Genomic DNA, 21,735 nt, shown 5'->3' on the forward strand with positions numbered 1-21,735 from the left:
CAGGCAAATCTTACCCATCCTGTTCTGAGTTTATAGGGATCAAGCAGTCCTTTATAATATTTAATGCCGTTTAACTTTTGCATATCGCGTGCGCGCTTCATATGTAAAATATCTGCATATTATGAAAGTTCGTATCATTCCTTATTTGCCGTAGTGCACATGTTTAGCTTAATTGATGACGTCAGAGGGGATTCTCCAATGATCCCTAATTCAATCTGATTAGGTAACCATCTCCACAATGCGTCTATTTCTTTTGCTGTAAATTTTGCTTCAACGAATCTGTCTCTAAGTTGTGGTCTATTATTGTAATAAAATACACGTACTTAGGGATTGGTTCCTTAATTGAAAAGTTGTACGAATACTTTTTTCCCTACAATTGGGAAAGTGACATTTTTATATTATTATTATTATGACAAACTGATATGTATATAAAGATATACGAAAAACATATGTGATGGTCTTTTTTTTCCCACTTGCTTTTTCCGTCGTCTGTTAACACATGACGTATGTTTGGGTTACTTAAGTTCATCTACCATAGATACAGGATGGCTGTTATTTCAGTGCCAAATGTTGTTCATAAAATAACTTGTTTTCTCAGTGAAATTGCTCACAGGGTTTTAAAAAATCTGTACAATATAATTAAAAATATATACTTTTAAAAATGTTGCATATATCCTAAGTCTCTGATATAGATCACCAGCAGGTCGAATTCGGCTTGGTGTCACACCTATATTATGTTTTACGTGCATGTCGTACTGCACGATCACCAGGGAGTGTTTGATTTTTCAAGAGGTAAGTACTGTATGAACTATAGATTTTGTATCGACTGGCTTAAAAAGCTTTGACAGGGTTGCTGATGAATGTTCAAAAAATGAAACTTGTAGAGCAGTTCAGGAATAGCAGAACAAATCTTCTGTCTTTGTGTTATCAGGAAATAATCCTCCCAAAAGCACATACCCTTCCCTATGCGACTGGAATGTCTGTAAATCTTCCTTGTGACTTTGTGATAATGTAATGCAAATACCTTCCTTGTATCCATAGTGCTTGTCAACAGGCCATATATATCGGCACATGCTTGATTCTGACTCAAAATCAACGATAAGGCGCAAGAAATAATTATTTTGCACGCTAACGCTAGTTTTATACAATAGTCGCTGTGATTTGGAAGATTTCACCTCTAGATCAGAACATAATAAATCGAACAAGCTGGGCAAGGTCAACTTTAAGGACGAAATAGAAACACGTGTAACGCTGTTGTTCAATGGTTTTACAATAGAACATTGCTAGAAGAAAACACTGGAACATGGTGTTTTTCGTCATTACATAAGGACAGCAATGAGAAAGGCGTCTGAGAAAGATTCACGTGGTGTTTGTATACAAAGTTTACGTCATTTATTCGAATCAGCGCGATGTGCATAGTTTGCGCATTAAACAAAAGAGACCAGAATTTTACCAACCAAATCTCGTGATATTCGTACCTTCATTCACGCATCATTTATTTTGGATTGTAATGGGTATATGACTGCAGGGGCCGCCTATGAGATTTGGTTACAGCCTTTCATTGTACTTATGGAATGAAAAACGCGACTGATGCTATGTTGTCTGCCGAGTGTGTCAGAACTTTCTCGAGAAGTAATTTACTTGGAAAAAAGAAGCACAGTCAGCAATGTGGAGTCTGCCTGTATACAGTACCCAGCTTGTCAGCCTTGCAGCAGGTTAGTTACATAATTATTGCATTCAGTATTGCATCTTGAGAGAACCAGAGAGATTCACCCACCCCCATACTGTTCAGTCCTCACTTTAAAATAACCCCCATATGATCATTATAAAGGGTCAGAGGTATATAAAATGTCAACATTGACAGTTCAGTAAATATGCAGATATGATGTGGAATGGATACATTTTAAAAAGAACTGTCTCTAGCTGTCAAAACCATAACATTGCTTGTGGTACAAATACTTAAGATAATTTTCATGGGTGCAGGTTGATTCCAGATCATGGCTGATTCACACCAGGTTTATTTGGACCATATTACGGGGAAGAGTCGGACCATAAGAATATTATAATTTGTATCTTAGATGTTAGTATGACATGTATTGTTCTTTAAAATGTGATAGTTCTCATTGTTTCCCAGGTATATTTAGAACCTAAAAACTGCATGTAAGGAAATAAGATACAAATCAAATGAAATTGTACAAGCATCTTTTTTGCAGGGGCAGATCTCCCACACATGTGATAACAATCAGAACATTTCCTATTTTAAGTTTTCTTTACAGTTAAGAGGTATTATGCTTCTAGGGTCTGTTATGTAAAGTGGAGAATCTTTTATCACTGATGCATTAGGAAATGCCTATGTCCAAACTGCCCCACAGACTTCCTCTTTCTTTGAGGAAAGAGACTCTCTTTATCACCACCATTAAGGGCTGTAATGCAGCTCAGTCAAACAGACTCAAGTTTTCTAAGGCTTCTCTCTACTGGATTGGACCCATCTCCACTTACTATAAAATTCCTCGTCGTATCTGTGCTGGGGATCATCAAGATGGGGTTCTGTGCCCATTTAGAGCATTAAAATTTTTTCAGTTGAGCTATCTTTGATGAAAAAATGATTGGAAGCATCAATTCCTAGGTCAAGTTGAAAAGTGTGTATGGTTCTGGTTATGCATCTGACCAACTTTTTTCCTGTTGACCCAGTATTTTTTATGGCAAAAAAAATTTGGAGAAGAAAAAAGAATAAATTTGGGAGAAAAAGCAAAGGGATATAGCTATGATCAAAGTTAAATTTAAGATGTAAATGATGCTTATTTTCTAAGTTATGCTTCATTTAAATCCATCCAGACAAAAAACTTTTAGTCACCTACCTACCCAACTTTTTTCTTCAATATAACCGGAACTACACATTGATATATTTTTTTATATTTTGGCCCTACCTATTAAAGGTTTTACAGATATACTGACATGATCCATTTTTAGGTGGACTGTCTTCACTATTGATCCCTCACTGATAGGGACCTTTCCTTTAAGAAAATTATAGCCCATATAGTTAGTGCTATCAATTTTCCCTGGCCAGTCTTAAGAATTCAGTGTAGGAGTTTAATGACAGCTGCATCTTGCCAGCCACACACTACTTTCTCATCCTTTTACCAACCGCTCCGATGGGCTAGTGGTTAGAGCATCCGCCTCGGATGCGGGAGGTCGTGCATTCGATCCCCGGCCAAGTCATACCAGAGACTTACAAAAATGGTACTAACAGCTGCCTCGCTTGGCACTCAGCATTAAGAGGTTATTGTTAGGACTGGTCGGCCTGGTGTTAGGATAATGTGACTGGGTGGGACATCGTGCTACATGTCTGCGCATGATGCCCCAGTGCTAAACATCACTATAAACTGCCACACTGCAGACATCGTAGCAATATGGCTGAAAAATTGTTAAAGCTACGTTAAAAAAGTCCAAATTACACATCCTTTTACCTTCGGATTTAGCTATCTAGAGTGAAGGCATTTTCTCACTGAACACAATAGTAAGGACAAAAAAGAGCAGCCCAGCTGTAATCTGATCAACCTTCTGCCTGATTTCAGCAGATATATGTTTGAAAAAGAAAAGCAACATGCCTAGCCTAATTTGAAAACCTGTGCAATGGGAGAAACACATTTGTTTCTTTCTTGGGATTGTGTTTGTCTAGTCTTTTCGAAATATAGATAAAATGAGATGATGAGGACAAATCAGTGGATAAGAGTCATATGCTGGACAAGTCAGAGAGTTCACTGAAAGTTGATCCTGCCTGCTATTGTTTTGAATGAGAGGGAAGACTAGTGATATATTTCATGTTTAAATATTTGCCCCAGGTGTGAAATGAAAGAATTGTGGCTAAATGCATTTCTTCAGAGCAAAACATAAAAGAGAAACTTTACAAATGCTTGAAATCAAAGAGGCAACATGAGGCATCTCTAATGTCCAAGCAGTGTGATGTTTGTGTTAAACATAACTTGTTTTACAAATATCACTAACAGCAACTTGAGAACTAGTGAATCATATAAAGTCGTTAAGATTTTAAAAAAATCGAAGAAAAAATGTAGTTATAACTTTTATATATGCATGGTTTTAGTATATAAAATAGTTGGTTATAAGAAAAAGAACTAAAAGCAAATTGGTACATATTCCCAAATCATTCAGATAATTAGTTCTAAAAGGCTGCAACAGCATCAGGCACTGGCTGTCAGCCTCACAAATCTGCAGCAGTAGTAAATATTAAAATTAGAGTTCAGATGTATTGGGTTTGGGTGTAGAACTTCAAGTATGTAGAGGTTAGTGATAGGACTGGTCGGCCTGGTGTCAGGATGATGTGACTAGGTGGGACATCATGATACATGTTTGCAGCATGATGCCTCAGTGTTAGACATCACTACACACTGCCACACTGCAGACATCATAGCAGTATGACTGAAAAACTGTTAAAGCTACATTAAAAATCCAAATCACACACATTATTTAATTCTGTATTACTTACCTGTCAGTATTGCAAGATTTCCTCTTTCATCATTACTTTGATGTTCCAAGTTTGTCATGGTCCAAGTCAAAGAGGTGTATTCCACCTGGACCTATGGTGTGGGAATCAGACTGTTTTTTTTCTTCAGTTCTAGGTGTCCTGTTCTTGTTGTAGGGTTTAAGGGTTTAATGACATTTTTCAGCACAAGATAGGATATATACATGCCGGCAAGTATAAATGGCGGAGGAAGAGCCTGGGAAAACCCGAGAAAGAACCACCGACCCACGAGAAGCTACTGGCAAGCTTTCTCATGTGCCCACATTTGCCGAACCCAAGACTCAAACGCAGACAGAGGTGAAATGGCAGTGATCTGTAATGGTGACTATTTTAGACCACTCTGCCACTCGGGACCCCTCTAGGTGTTCTAGAATTTTTCACCTAATCAGACATCAAAGAGGGACGTATATTTTTTGTGTATGGTATGATGTGAAAAACTATTGGTTATGACATCTTAGCCTCACTGTGGTTGAGGCTATAATCGGATCCTATACCTTACAGAGCAAATCAAACTATTTTCAAAAAGCCAAAAAATGACTAATTAAAATCTACCTAATTAGAGCTGATATTTTTAGGAAATTTTGCTAATGATCAAGTTATTAAGCCTGTATCAGATAAATTATATTGATATGTTTACACTAACTGTACATTGTCCACCATGACAGATAGCACAAGATTGTTGTAATGTTTTCCAGATAAGGCTTGCTATGCCATATATGGATATTCTGTTATACATTATTCAGTACATACCGTATTTACTATGATCTGTGTTTTCTAACAAGGCAGTAATGTCCTCATATGGCACACAAAAAAAGAAAATGGAAGTAGTTATCAACTGAGCTAATATGGCAGACGATTTAAAAGAAAATATTGATTAAAAAGGTAAAAAATATTTTATATATTTCCTGAACGATACACAGCAATTCTGGTATTAAATGAGAGGACTGTTTAATTTCTGTCAGTATATCTAAGGAACATGTTCAAAATTTTTAATAGTAGGCTGCTCTGAGAGGATCATGTTATTAGGGTACATGAAGTAGGGGTACTGATATTTTAGTACTAAAAAACTATCAGCTAAACACAACATGCTCAGATATGCTTCTGTTAGAATTGTTGAACTAAGTCACATCATGGCAATCAATTTCTGTCACTATTTTAAAACAGGAACACCTACACTTAGAGCTTGTCTCCGGTATGTTGATGTGTATTATCACTGATGTCCCCAGTTTTCCAGTTTGCAGATGCACATATTCATGAACACACATGTAGTTAAAGCATAATTGGATGTAGGATATTATTTGCCAGCCCAAAGAAAGTCAGCAGTTCAGACTTCTCCCTCTTGACTCTTGTAGAGGGAAGTCTTCATACATTTATGACCTAGTTTGATCCTTGTTTTACCATAATCTGATAAAAGTTCATGTGTCGACTGCATAAGCAAAAAGCTACAGGGTAATAATATCATTAACAGGTGATAAACTGTTATATGGACAGATTTTTGTACATTATTGGTGCTTTCCATTATATAAACAAGTCCCATAAAATTACTGTCATTTCAGTTATTGTGACTGCATGTGCACTGCTTGGAACTGGAACTAGTATACTCCTTGACCCATTACTGAATCTGGCAGAGTTGCCTCCTCCTGATGCTGATCAGCTAAATCCAGATCCTCCAGCTTTCAGTGATCCAGTATGGCTTCTACAGAACCCTGTCATCCAGAAAATGTGCCATCATCCCCAGGATCTACAGGGACTGGAGGGTAAGGATTTGATAACATTCATCTCTACCTGACTCCAGCAATACATTCTGATCTGTATTCCTCATTTTGCTGGTATTTATTAACCCCAGGCTTTGACAATAGTGTTGATGGATGGTAGGTCCAGGGCTTGTCACCCTCATTGGGGCCAGATCTGACATGCATATAAGGAGGTAAGGGTTGCTGAGCTGTTGTGAGGAACATCAAATTAAATACAAAACCTTAGTTACATGTGTGAGCTTTAATAAATGAATAAAGTAGTTATTTTGAACAACAGTTTCCATTAATTGTGTCCCCCCCACATGAAATGATAATCTCAAATGTGATTTATATTTTCCATTTGCTGTAGAGCAGGGTTGTCCAGCAATTTTTTGGTATGGGGTTGGGGGCAAAACATTATATACTTGAAGTTGTGGGCTGCATGGGCATGGACAATACCTTATCACTAATTATGCGTATTAATTAAAATGCATATTTTCAGAATCACTGCTTACATCACAGTGGGTTGGACATTGTGAAGGACTGGGCCATAGGTTTGACACGCCCGCTACGGAGGCAGGCATATCTTTTGGTCAAACTGCATTTGTATACAGTTCTGACATGATGGTCAACAAGATCAACTCAGTTCTGACAAGGATTCACTCAGAATCCAGCAGGGAAGTTTGAACTGCTGTTGTTATGGCTTTACGGTCTTAAACTTAAGAGCAAAAAGCAGCAAGTTGTTCAGATTTCCATATAGGCTGGAGTCTGCTAAAAGCACCTCTATCTTTCTTTAACCTGGCCTTGATGTCCTTTTTGGCACTCTTGTTGTCGCTAATTAAGCTACAAAGGTAAGTGAAATCCTACAACTGAAGTGCCTCTCCGTGGACAAAAGTTAGCTATGTAATATGTTGTTTACATAATGACCCTTATAATCTACAAACGCTATACAGATAATACATAACACCTGTCATAAAAAAGACAGATTTATTCAATAAAACTTTCTTTTACATACTTGTCAAACATAGGATCATGTCTTACGAATGATTCAACATACTTACAAAATAAAGCAATATAGTACATCTGTCCACATGAAAGTGCATCTGCAATCATGTTATCTTTTCCCATGACATTTAATGTCACTATTGTATTCAAGCAACATCAAACTTCACCTCAGCAATATCTATGTTTTGTTTTACATTTACCTAATGAAAGGAAGGGGGTTGTGACCATCAAACACAATAATTGAAGAAGGTGCTGAACTGATATGCACTTCAAAATGTTGTAGAAATCGGTGTCAAAGCCAGTCATTTGTTCTCAGTTGTGGAATAATTTCTCTGGTGCTTGTTTAATTTTTTTTTAGAAAAAAAAGCATGCTGGATGATCCACATAATTTTTGTCTTCTTGAATCAATACCCCACCAGCCCCTACATCACTTGCATCAACATCAACATTTTAAACGATAGAATGAAATCTGGAGCTGAAAGAACTGATGCACTTCAAGTATGGCCTTTAATTTGTCAAAAACTTCCTGACATTTGTCAGACCAATGAAACTTGGATTTTGTACTCAACAAAATGGTCAGGGGTTGAGCAGTTGTGGAAAAATTTGAACACATTTCCAATAATATCCAGCCTTACCCCAAAATCGCATCAGCAGCTTTTTACTGAGAGACCATGGGAATTCAGAGACCTTAATTTGTATATGTTTAACTTGACAATATCCCACAGTATGTCATGAAGATGTAACACAAGCATGTCAAAGCTCTAATTTACCTAAATTGTCAAATTTGCATCACAGAGTCGATCAAAGAATTTCCAAATGGTTTCCAAGTGTTCTTTCCAGTTGTGGTTGTAGATGATGATGTCATTGATTTATGCATCACAGTTATCTAGATCAGATATTATCATGTTCATTAAATGCTGGAAAGTTGATGGAGAAATATTTATACCAAAATGGCGTCACTTTACATTGATAAAGTCCATGGTGAAAGTATTATCTGGTGTTGGCAAAAAGATACATGGGTGAATTCCAATTTTACTTGGTTCAATAAAATCATTCTCCAGCAAATGTTGGATTTCTTTTTTCACACATTCCTGCATGAGAGGATTCATCCTGTTAGGATGCTGTTTCATGTGTGTTGAATCTACAACTTCAAAGTAATGGTAGATTTTTATTGTTGTTGGAACATCTGGAAACATACATGCATATTCACATAACAGCAGTTTTAATGCACTCTTTTCTTGAGGCAGTAACTGAGAAAGCTTCTGGTCTGGATTAGTTGATATTTCTGAATTCCAAAGATTGGTTAAACCAAAGCCACTATAGTCCAATTGTACACCATCATTAAAATCCTCCCTGTTTGGGACAGGTGCAGCTAAATTGATTGAATGACTAACAGGGATATCTCTATCACAACATGTTCCTTTGGCCAAAGTTGTTTCTGTTTTTGCCTCCCAGGAGTAATAATATTATCTAAGTAAATTAATTTCTTTTCTATTGTACAAGGACTATAATACTTACCCTGAAGAGAATTTGGAAGTATGGGCAAGAGAGCCACTATATCACCATGCTGAAAACTTCATTCATTTTTAGTTCTGTCATACCTTGTTTAAATTTTGACTGAGCAGAGTGAAGATTAGTTCTTGCTACTTCACAAGCCTTTGACAACTTATATTTGAAATCGGAGACATAGTAAAAAAGGTTAATTTCAGAATGTTCAGTTCAAAGAAGTTTTTTAAAAATAACTTTAATGGTGGATGGACATTGAATCCAAAACCTAGTTCAATAGGACTCAGCCCTAATAGTTTTTGAACTGATTCCCCAACAGCAAATAAACTCCCTCATCCTAATCTTTTCCTGATCTATAGTTTTTGTGTTTGTACCCCCTACCAATTTCAATAATGAAAATCTTTAATGTGATAAAAAGTGCACAGAACTTGGTCAATTCATTCACTGATTTATAATTTCTAACCTGACTGTCACCAGAGTGGCCATAACGCCAACATCCTCTGCTCGTTTCATGCTTAATGTACTTTCCATACTATCACTGTGCCATATTGCATACACTATGGGCGAGTCTATTTTCCTCAGAATGATGTAGTTCATGCTATTCGGTAACTGCCAGATAATTCAGGAAATTACCATAATGTTGAAAGTTTAGAGTTATATCCCTTTACACGTAAACATAGAAATTACACTGCTTGTTAAATCCATGTAAAAGGCAAATTTGAATTTGTCTTTCTTTTCCTTTGCTTGATTTGACCTTGTAAATATGGGAAGCAAACGACATAGTATTTTACTTATATGTATGTGTGTAGTTGTGCATACACATCTTCACTCTTCACTGAAAATGGACTTGTCCAGAAACTGGAAATGACTGGTAAGCAGGTCATCTTTTACAATAAAAACTTGCATGAGGAATGAAATGTGCTGAATATAATGGTGTTAGGGCCCCCTGGTCATAAATCAGGTTTTAAATCAAAAGATGGTCATTTTACAAACAGTTCATAGAGTGATAGATACAGGTAGCTGCCTACTTGCTATTCAGGTCTTTGAATCCACTGCTTGTAGCCAGAATCAGCACATTCACAAGCAAACATATGCCATGGCTTCGGCTCATGCACAAATATGTGTCCTTGATGCAGTAAAATTAAATAAATTAAAAATGATCATTATACTACATCCTAAGAGTCCTGTTGGACACATTAAAAATCGATGACTGAAGTTTATTTCCAGCTAATGAAAAAGGTAGAGATTTTTTGAATAAGCAGCAAAGCAGCACTTCATGTCTTCAAAATGTAGTATGGTTCCCAACTTCGTATTCTTCTGCTTTGCACTTCACTATAGGCAGAGTGAGTATACGAGGCATAGAAGACTTCCAAATGTTGCTTGATGTTTGGATAAGAGGTGCAAAAAGAAAGAGAATCATTAATGAAAAAAATTGAATGTCCAGCCATCAATGGAGCCATCCAATAAATCAGACTTATAATGCAAAGTAAGACAAAGAATTTAAATGGTTGGACTTTGACACCGGAACAGCATCTATGAAGTGCCGCACCTGTATTGCAGTAAATGTGTGATCGAATTGCAATGTACAAAATCACTTGGTATTTGTGAAAGGATCCACAAATTCTCAGATATCAGCACTTGTTCGCCATGATCAATGTGATAATCATCAACTTGTAGCAGAAAAAGATCAGAAAGATACTACCAGAAAACCGCAGTTAAAAATGCACAGGCTGTGAATACATCTGCTTTATGTTCACAAATGGGAGCTGTCCTTATTTTGGCCCAAGGCAACCTTCCAGACTCTACTTTGTGCTCAGGTAAGAATTATGAACCTCTAGTACTCATGACAAGGATTTAAACTTTTCATGTCATGCACAGGGGCTTTTATTGTTGCTTATAATTTACTTATAAATCATGTTCTATAAAATGTACAGCCTATTTAATAATCAGTGCTGATATTTCATTTCATGCTACACGTCACATGGCATACTAAATTTGGTAATGATGTTGAACTCGGGTATTCATTTTTAATGCCTATCCAAAGGCTGGCCCATCATCATACCTTAAAGAATGCCAAACCATTTTCCACTGCTATCACTTGACATAGCTATGATTGCACCTGCTTAATATGCAGGTACAACACGCTGACTGAAATACTGCCCTCTCATTGGTTGACCAATAATTATGTACCGCACCAAATGATAACCTGATAATCAGTAAACCAATACGGTTGCAGTATTTCATTCAGTGTTTTGTGCTTGCATATGTTGAATTTTCCCTAACCAGCTAAGATATTTATCTCTACTGAGCAGTTTGAGCAGCTATAACTTGAATTTATTTTTAATTATTTTCAAAGTTAAAAAATACTTGGTAAGTTTATTAAACTGATTCTACTTTGACTATTGTGATCAAGAAGTGCCATAATCACTAACATTCATAAAAACATGAAGAGTGACACATATGCATACACACATTGACAGACATATGTAGGTTTTTGCTTAACATTTTTTAAGAATATCTCAGTTTATCATTGTCACATTTTTTGCAGGCACTTGTCCAGCCACAAGCTCAGGGTCTAAAAATTGTCACAAAAATGCCATATAGTGGTCACAACATAGCTGCTGAGATGCAGATATCATTAGCTACTGTGTATCAAGGACAGACTTACAGAAAACTGAGACATAGTCGCTATGTTAGCCTAATGATAGACTATTATCTGGACATTGTTGTTTAGAAGAAACTGGCCATCTGCTGCAGATCTGCTGCAAAAACTATTTAGAATGATAGGGACATCATGGAATTTGGTGCCAACGTGGAGGTAAAGGATGGGAAGGCAGAGACCATCATGCAAGCTGTTATGACTTTTCTGAATAAGCTGCAGATACCCATTGACCAAGTTTCAGGAATTCGTACTGAAGGGTCCAATGTTATGTTAGGGTCTACAGATTGGCACTGATGGGGCCATTGTTATGGTAGGGTCTAAGACTGCTGTTGTCTGACTGCAACAGGAGAATGCAAAAGTGGTTGGAACTTGGTGCGTGGTACACAGACTGGCTCTTTTCTGTTTCTGAACAGCTAAGGAAGTCCCATTCTTACAAACAGTACAGATAGCACTCGTAAACTGATGAGTGCCATTGTCAGATGTTATAAGAAACCTACAAATGTCTGATGGCTGTCAATGCAAAATAGTGTGGAAGCCCTCCACTCTGCTTAGGGATGTCCATGTATTTGCCTTGCACTGGAAAATAAAGTAGCAAGCTGTGCAAATGCTGGAGCAGCAAAAGCAAGGGGCATCCTCAAAAGAATGTGAAGAATTACAAATTCATTGCCACACTCAGCTTCTGAATGATGTGTTGCATGTGCTGACAAGATGTAGTGTGGTATCCAGAAAAATGGCTTTGACATCCACCAAATACAAGACATGCTAATTGCAACACTGTCAACTTTGGATGACGTGCCATATAACCCATTTGTCACACTGCAAGACATCCACCAACAAATTGAAGTGTCTGGAGAGTTTCAAGAGATACAAATTGCAGGGGACTGCACAAGTGATGCAGGTTGCAAGTGCATTCATGAGGAGCATTAAAATTCAAGTTTAAAGGTTATTTCCTGATGATGACATGCCTGTTTTAAAAGATCTAGCTAGCATTATTGACCCCAGCCAGCAACACTGTCAGCCAAACATGCCAAATTAACAGTTTGGGCGAAGCATGTTGCCAAGAGTGAAAATAGGTTATGCTCATTGAGCTACATGTATACTGATGTTGTGATTTTAAGAAAAAACTTATATTCCTAAAAGATACTTCTGCTGCATGGAAAGCAAGCATTCATACATACATTGATGTGTTTTGGGAATATAAAGCAGTCTAGATAGAGATAGAAATATGGGAGTGCACATCTCCATGAGGGCTTACCAAGCATTTTGGCCAGTGGAGAGAAAATTTGAATAAAAGCAGAGAGGCAAAGAATTTGAACAGTAAATAGTGTTCATTTGTGACCATGTTTAGCTGTTTTATATATTTTTGACTCGTTGTGTGTAAATTCATGGAGTCAAACTGGAGTGATATTTGGACCAGGATACAAGTGGGAAGATTGATTTGGTGTGCTGCTAATGTAGTGCAATGATAGAACTGTACAATCAAAGATGGAGCTGAATAGCAGGACTTGAATCAGTTTCTATTAATCTCATTTCATTTAATATTTTTTTATCATCATGAGGTTAGTGTTAGAGGGAATACATGAGTGTGTGCAGTATTAGTTTTATATGTCAGTAAATGTGATATTATTAGTGTACTATATTGTTGTTTGTCTTTGTCTTTTGAGTGACTGTTGCTTGTCCTAAACATACAACCTCCACTATCTTGAGTATTTGACTAAGTGTAGGAGAGCTCGTGATGATCAGGCAGCATGGCTGTAATGCACTGGAAAGATTTCTTGCTTGATATGACCAAATTAATGCTCCAACTGCTAGACAATCCATTCATCAGTTCAAGTCTATGCTTTCAAATTGTAGTACAGATCTTTGCAAGATGTGAGTAGGCATATCGTCAACAGACGCAAAAGCTGTTTCCAGAGTTTTGTACTCTTGCTGAAATCTTGACCAAAATATCACACACACACACACTCTCTCTCTCTCTCTCTCTCTCTCCCTTCCTCCCTCCCTCCTGTTCCCTGTGAATGATGGTATTCCTCCCAGAATACACTTCAGTCACCACTGTAAGCGAGCAGGTGCCCTGGGGACATGCACACTCTCTCTCTCTCTCTCACAGCAAAAACAAACAGAAAGCTCAAACACTTAACAGCAATTGCCGGTTGAATTTAAGGACTTGCTTTTTAATGGTAACAAAATGTATTATATATCCTGTTCAGATATGGATGGATTTAAAAACTATTAATGATATTGATCTTTATGTCACTCCAGAACCAGTTAAATGAACTACATCCTTTGTATTTTCTCTTATCTTTTCACTTTCACGGTGGGGCCCACAGCTGTAAAATACTTGAGACTGGTGCTTTTTTCTTTAGATACATGGAAGACTAAATGATCTATATCACTATGCTGGACACTATATCACTATGTTGGACAGTAAAGTTGTAGAAAATCTATGGAAGCCTGTAGATGTCAGTATAAAATGTGTGATGATACACAATGATTATTTTTCTTCAGCAAAAATAATGCATCATTTGCCGAAGGTGATTCAAATCTCGGGCATCATAGAAATATCTATGCTGACAAAATATCGTTATACATAAGGTACTTAGATACTATTAAATTCTTGGCATATATGGAGGGTGGTCAGATTGATATTAATTGATTTGATTAGGATTCTAAAAAACAAAAAGAAAGCGTGAAATGTAATAAAATATTTTTTGTTCCGATACTGTACCACATACAATTCAAGATTGTAACACTTAAACAATATGAGTACAAGATACCGGTGAACACAGCCTACCAGAGCATATCATTAAGAGTACAAGATACTGGTGAACACAGCCTACCAGTGCATATCATTAAGAGTACAAGATACTGGTGAACACATCCTACCAGTGCATATCATTAAGAGTACAAGATACCAGTGAACACAGCCTACCAGTGCATATCATTAAGAATACAAGATACTGGTGAACACAGCCTACCAGTGCATATCATTAAGAGTACAAGATACCGGTGAACACAGCCTACCAGTGCATATCATTAAGAGTACAAGATAATGCTGAACACAGCCTACCAGTGCATATCATTAAGAGTACAAGATACTGGTGAACACAGTCTACCAGTGCATATCCTTAAGAGTACAAGGTACTGGTGAACACAGCCTACCAGTGCATATCATTAAGAGTACAAGATACTGGTGAACACGGCCTTCCAGTGCATATCATTAAGAGTACAAGATACCGGTGAACACGGCCTACTAGTGCATATCATTAAGAGTACAAGATACTGGTGAACACGGCCTACCAGTGCATATCATTAAGAGTACAAGATAATGGTGAACATGGCCTACCAGTGCATATCATTAAGAGTACAAGATAATGGTGAACACGGCCTACCAGTGCATATCATTAAGAGTACAAGATAATGGTGAACATGGCCTACCAGTGCATATCATTAAGAGTACAAGATAATGGTGAACACGGCCTACCAGTGCATATCATTAAGAGTACAAGATAATGCTGAACACGACCTACCAGTGCATATCATTAAGAGTACAAGATAATGCTGAACATGGCCTACCAGTGCATATCATTAAGAGTACAAGATACCGGTGAACACAGCCTACCAGTGCATATCATTAAGAGTACAAGATACCGGTGAACACAGCCTACCAGTGCATATCATTAAGAGTACAAGATACCGGTGAACACAGCCTATCAGTGCATATCATTAAGAGTACAAGATACCGGTGAACACAGCCTACCAGTGCATATCATTAAGAGTACAAGATACCAGTGAACACAGCCTACCAGTGCATATCATTAAGAGTACAAGATACCGGTGAACACAGCCTACCAGTGCATATCATTAAGAGTACAAGATACCGGTGAACACAGCCTACCAGTGCATATCATTAAGAGTACAAGATACTGGTGAACACAGCCTACCAGTGCATATCATTAAGAGGACAGGATACCGGTGAACACAGCCTACCAGTGCATATCATTAAGAGGACAAGGTACTGGTGAACACAGCCTTCCAGTGCATATCATTAAGAGTACAAGGTACAGTTGAACACAGCCTACCAGTGCATATCATTAAGAGTACGAGATACCGGTGAACACGACCTACCAGCGCATATCACCAATGTACAGATTCACATTTGCAAACATGAAACAATTTAAAATTAATATGTATACAGTACTGAATATGATACTTCATGTTTATACACCATTAATATCAGAGTATACAGTGCTGTCGGGCATTTCTGCACATCTTAAGGTTTCCGAAGCAAAACACATACCAAATTTGACCGATTGATGAAAATAAAACACTGCAATGTTTACCATTTGAAAAGAGGCAATTGTCACCAGAATATTCTGTTCAAAATAATATTAATTTTGGACACACGGGATATCACCTTCGTGTTTTCATGACTCGTGATATTTCAGCCTATTCTGCGCACAGCTTTGAAAAGATGTAATGTTTATCCTTTGGGCTATAGAAATGAAATACATTACTTTGGACTGTTTCTGTCAGCAGTTCAGTCATATAATTAGGTCAGGTTTATAGCTAGTCTTACAAAATTCAAGGTAACAATGCCATTTTATATAATGTATTTGTTTGATTCTAAAAGATGCATAGTAAATAGGATTTTTTGGGTTACAGGTTCAAGAAGGTCATGGAATGGGTCTGCATGTTGACATTTAGAAATCACATTTTCATGTGCGTTTTGAGTCTAAATGTGGGATGTTTTTGTACACTTTACGAATATCACTTTCCTTGATTAAAGTATGATCGTTCTTTCTTGATACAAAATGGATTTTTGATCCAATATAACACGTGATCCAATGTTTACAGAAATGACGTATCGTTGCACAGAATTACCTGATGTGCAGAATTGGCAGACATGTTGGTATACGGTACTGAATATGATACTTCCATGTTTATACACCATGATATCCGAGTTCAGAGAGTTGATCCACTCACAATTCTGACATCTCCCTAACGGTTTTGAAGCAAGCAACAGGTTTTTGAAACACGGTGTGACAATGGATTTTCAAATTAATTCAGTTGTTCCAATTCATGTTTATGTGGGCAAAATTTGGAAATCTCATAAGAGACAAGATTTGTGTCGGGGATGAGGCTTGCTGAGATAAGTCTTGTTCAGAGTTAACTCTCCTCATGGGTCAGAAATTGCTTTCCTTTCAAGAAAATATATCAGACATGTTATCTATTAAAATATAGCGCAGGGATATGCTAGACCAGTATTATTTTGTTATTTCACTTTCTCATAAACTACTTGAAGGATTGACATGAAATATAGTACACACATTCATCCCTTAAAGTCTGGTTGGTGTAAATGAAAATGGTTTTGCTCAGGTATCCAGCATGAACATGGCCACCACCTTTAGCCATTTTGAAAATCTTGTTATCACTACTCATTCTGAATGAATGGTCATATCACTATGTCTTTTTCACAGAAAGTCTTCTTATATTGTATATTTGGTCTGGTCATAAACGAAAACCATGCTGATCCGACATCCAATATTTCCTCTATCAGTCTATGGCAGCTGTCTTGAAACTCATTATCACTACCACTCATGGACAGAAAGTCTTCAAGATGGGAGCCTCATGAAAAAATCTTCTAATGAAATCAAGTTGGTCTTAAATCAAAAGAATGCTAATCTGATATCTAATACGGCCATCTTGAAAATCAATACTGCTAGATATTCATATCAACCTGAATTTTTCACTAAAAGTCCAGGTGATTGTAAGTCAAAATAGCGCCAATCTTTTGTCTAGTACGGCTGGCACAACAGCCACATTAAAAATCTTACTGCTGCTCCTGAAGTACCAAACTGTGTCACTCAAGTTGCAGTGATCCATGTGTCACTATTCACTAGCTATGCCTTTCAGGTTTTTTATTTCAGCTCTGTTCATGCTAGAATCTTCATACATGATGATTGTATGCATCTCTGTTAGTACCACACCCTTATAAAGAGTAGGTAATTGTGACCCATATTTTACACATTGTCTTTTGTATGTGTTTTAATTGTCTATTAGTAGCACACCTGTACAGAAAAGATTACTGTGAGCAACATTTCACATTTTACCAGTGTGTTGTTAAGAAATTAAGAAAACTATAGAGAGATATACAACTAAGTAAATTTCGTGCAGTTGGTTTGTTAGATACATTATAGTCTTGCCAAGATAATGTGTCAATAAAGAATACTTGCGACCTTACTTTTGGCTCCAATGAAGTTATCTAAATGAATGCACTTTGTCATTTGCTTGTTTTCCTCAGATGGTAAATCTTTAATATCAGTAATATAATACCTGTTGTTATTGCATAACTTACTTTTTCCCAGATGGATTTACACTCCATTTACATATAATGTTTTATCCGCTAAAGTTCTAGACTAGAAAAGCACATTCAGTCTGCTCCCCACATCCTAGGCCCATGCCTACACAGTAGTAATCATCTTTTTAGGATGACACCATTTGCACTGCAGAAATTTTGCATTTACTTGATATCAGAAAAGCAAATTGGGCATCAAAACTAAAGGTGTAAATGGGTGTCCAGGTAATCGGGTACCTGCCTATTCATAATTACCCAGGTAATAAAATTGGCTCTAAGGTACTCATTCAGTTCGTGAAAAAGAAGAAAAAATGAAGATGCATTTCCAAGTTCAGGTCAAAGCTTATATCTGGCAACATCAGGAGAAAGCAACACACAAAATAACTAATACAGTTCAAGGCTTTTGTCATGTGACATTGATCTGTCATAGGCCTCCATCTGCAGATCTTGATATTGTCAATATGTGTGACCATTTGGCTATGTACTTGAACACTTTCCTTATTTTCTATTTATAGTAACTGTACATATGTATAGAAGAGAACATGGGTTTCTTGAATATGAAACCTTGCATCAGAGATTAATTATAGTTTGATACACACTTGTGTAGTGAACCAGTCTATACTGGAAAACAAACATGGTGCCAAATATTATCAAGTGAAATGGGCTTTATTGCCGCAACTTTTCAAATCTTATGACTAAAAATGTTAGAGGAGAGGGATTTTGTTAAATTAAAGAACATGTTGCATCAGGAAAAGGACAAATCAATACCGCTTTACAAATTTTAAAATAAGAATTCTACAGCTTAGTCACATGCTTGTTTTGTGCTGGATTAAGGCCAAGCTCACAGTTGGAGGGCAAGCATCCATCTGAAGAAGGGCCCAATAGTTAGAGTCATAGAGGCCCATCTTGCATCTATTATAGCCCATGGGGTTATTGGAAGGGAGAAGCCTTAGCTAAATAGCTAGCAGCAGCTGCTAGGGCCCCCATACACATGGCTGAAAAATTGGGCTATGTGGCAGATCTCCTGCTGGCATCATGCAGATTCATTTATATAAGTTCTAATGTCTTAACCCCTACTGAGGTGCCCCAGGCCAAAATCTTCTTCCTGCTGCATGACAGGATTGGATGGCTGATGTATAAGTATGTGATCATTGCCAGCTGCTACAAGGCACCCAAGCTCTCTAGCCAGGAGACTACCAAGTTTGCTACAAGCAGACACCACTCAAGTGGCCTAAGCTGCAGCACATACTGTTTTATAGTTCAAATCTACTGCTTTTGAAAACTGAAAGAATTTGTGTACAAAAATTATTTACCTCCCACCCTCACTTACATGGTATTTGTATGTGTTCTATCAGGACATTAGGAAAACCAGCCAGTACCATTCTAGTGGGGACTGGAAAGGTTCCACCAGTAAAACAACCAGTGCAATGATGCCTGACAAAGTGAAATAACAGTTGACTATTTACACAACACATTGTTAATTGATTACCTTATTGTTGGAATTTGGGGAGTTTAAGACCAAATTCGGGATATTTTGGAAGTGATACAAGTAATAAAGGAATTAAAAGTGGTTACAATGTCTTCTGATCCTTTTTTGAAAATTGGTGGAGGGTGTTGTGATGAAGACTGACAAATGATTTAGGTAGACACACTAGAGTAAGTATTTTGACGTTTTTGTCATGTCAGATTGTTATTGTTCAAAATATTTTAAGAGGAATTTTAAGGACACTTCTTATATATTTTGTTCAGTTCATGGTAAAATACTGAAATGAGTTATTTCCCTACAATCCTAAGAAACCATTGGCACTGAAATTGCAAGTTTAAGAATGTTTGAATATCAGAATTTAAGTGTTTGCAGGTGAGATTGTGTATTTCAAAGGTAAGCATCTTTTGTATTTCATAAACTTCACATAAATTTAGTTCAATCACAAGATAAATATCAGTTAACATTATGTATTATTACAAGATTATTTTGGGATAAATTATTCATAAACGCATACATCAGTATGCTTTGCCTCCAGTGAGTTGTGTGATCGCCAAGTGCAATCTTGGCTTTCATACTTTCTTTGATGATCCAACTGACTATTCTTTCTCTAGTTGTATTATTGATTTTGTTCAAGTCATGCATGCATGATGCGTAGATATCATTTAATGTTTCATAAGCAAGATCATGTTGGTAACATGCAGCATTGATGTGGTTTGCAGGTTCTTCTCTGTTCTCAAGACAGTTAGTGTTCATTCATATATCCAGCTATGTCTCATTCCAGCTGTAGTTGTATGCAAGGATATGCTTTCTCCAGGATATTTACTCCACTGTGCCCCATGTAGCTTCATTAATGCAGCAGCAATAATCAGAAAACCAAAAGTGTTTTTAGACCTGGTCCCAATGGACCTTGAAGGTTCCACAAACGTAAACTTCTTTGCCCCACATCAGACGCAACTTCCAGTGAATCTGGATCTACCATTATGTGTTTGAACCAGAGTTTGGATTTGCAGTTCTGTTATGGGGGAGGGGCATTAACAATGTTGTTTTGAAGCCATGAGGAGCCACCATGATGAACCTGACTGGTCATTAAGAACCAGGGAATCTGAAACTCTGAGGTGTCAATGGAATTTTTTTAAAAAAATTATACGGATGTGAAGTATGCCTAGGTGCAATCAGAACTCGCCTGACCGCTATTTGTAGTAAATTTATGGAGCCAGGTTCAGGGAATATTAACCAGTGAAATGGGGGAAAACTGACCACTTAAGTTTAACAAATGACCTACTGTTTCCCATCCTCTTGAAAATGGTTTTGATGAGATGACATGGATCATTCTTGTGTATCTTAAACAATGTTGATAAATAATCACCAGCATCTTATCCTTTTTTCACCAATATCACTTGTCAACCAACTGGGTAGTATTGTTGACAAATTTCTCATACAGCTAGTATCAACATTATTAGTCACTGGAGATGAAATTCAGTTTGAAGGGCTCAGCATCTGTCCTGAAGGGTAATGTACTGTCCTTTGTATTTGTTTTTAAGATTTATTATTACACATATGTAATGGATTCTGAACAGCCATGTGATGATGATGTGGAATTTAGTGCTGGGGGTGCTGGACCAGCTGATAGGGAATGCTGGCATAGATGGTGACATTATGGTGCTTACCATCCAATGTTTATGTGAGAGTGGCATAAACAGAATTTCCAAAATAGTCTTGTCATGGGTCAAATTGAAATTGACTGTTGGGACCACTACTCCAGTGTGTTAATACCATGTTGACACCAGCTTGGAATCATTGAATCAGTTTACCCAAACATCCAGAAGGAAGATGAAAATTTTAACTCGAAGATTATGCTACAGCAATGAAGTTAGATTCACTGACATATTCACTGCGAATTCCTTGTCAGGTATATTGCTACAGCAACAACTGTTGACCTTGGTATCATGGGAATGGCAACTATCATAGGCATGCCAGGTGAAATTGCAGTCAAGCTATATCAGCAGTAACTGGTGTGGCCTGCATTACCAGAAAAATAATTACTATTACTTTTGCAAATACATGTCTATTCTGAAATTCTCACAGCTGTCCTAAGTAATCACAGCACATTTGCATCACTGTACTTGGTGGCTTTCAAAGAAAAATAATTAGCATGGCAGAGTTCAAGATTCAGTAGTTGGTTGAGGTGGAAAACTAATGACGTCTCCACACAGATACGGAATGATTCTTCTGACAAAATTTACCAAACACCTTCGTTCATCAGTGCATTGATTTTTTGGTACTGTTATACAGTGCAACTATTGAACTGCAGGCTCAGGGCACTGCATTAATCTGCAGTAAAATTATACTCGGACTCCTCACCAGAATTTTGTTTGGGGGCTCACATAGATTGCAGTTGTTGGATGCACACATGTGAAAATTCTCTTGTGGGGAACAGGTTGCAAA

The 21,735-nt window shown here is 37.2% G+C and overlaps 1 protein-coding gene across 1 annotated transcript in view; it reads left to right on the forward strand.

Moving 5' to 3' along the window:
* Window positions 1–1,113: 1,113 nt before the first annotated feature.
* The window catches only part of LOC149803306 (2-phosphoxylose phosphatase 1-like), a 37,585-nt gene continuing 16,963 nt past the window's right edge, over window positions 1,114–21,735 (forward strand). Inside the window, exons 1-2 of the mRNA XM_089953003.1 lie at window positions 1,114–1,715; window positions 6,097–6,297. Of these exons, the coding sequence (XP_089809129.1) occupies window positions 1,667–1,715; window positions 6,097–6,297 (250 nt within the window). The 5' untranslated portion in view covers window positions 1,114–1,666. The remainder of the gene's footprint in view (window positions 1,716–6,096; window positions 6,298–21,735) is intronic.

Source organism: Sinohyriopsis cumingii, chromosome 3 (genome assembly GCF_028554795.1).
Source record: "Sinohyriopsis cumingii isolate HCF-2022 chromosome 3, ASM2855479v2, whole genome shotgun sequence".
Classification (NCBI taxonomy): Eukaryota; Metazoa; Mollusca; class Bivalvia; order Unionida; family Unionidae; genus Sinohyriopsis; species Sinohyriopsis cumingii.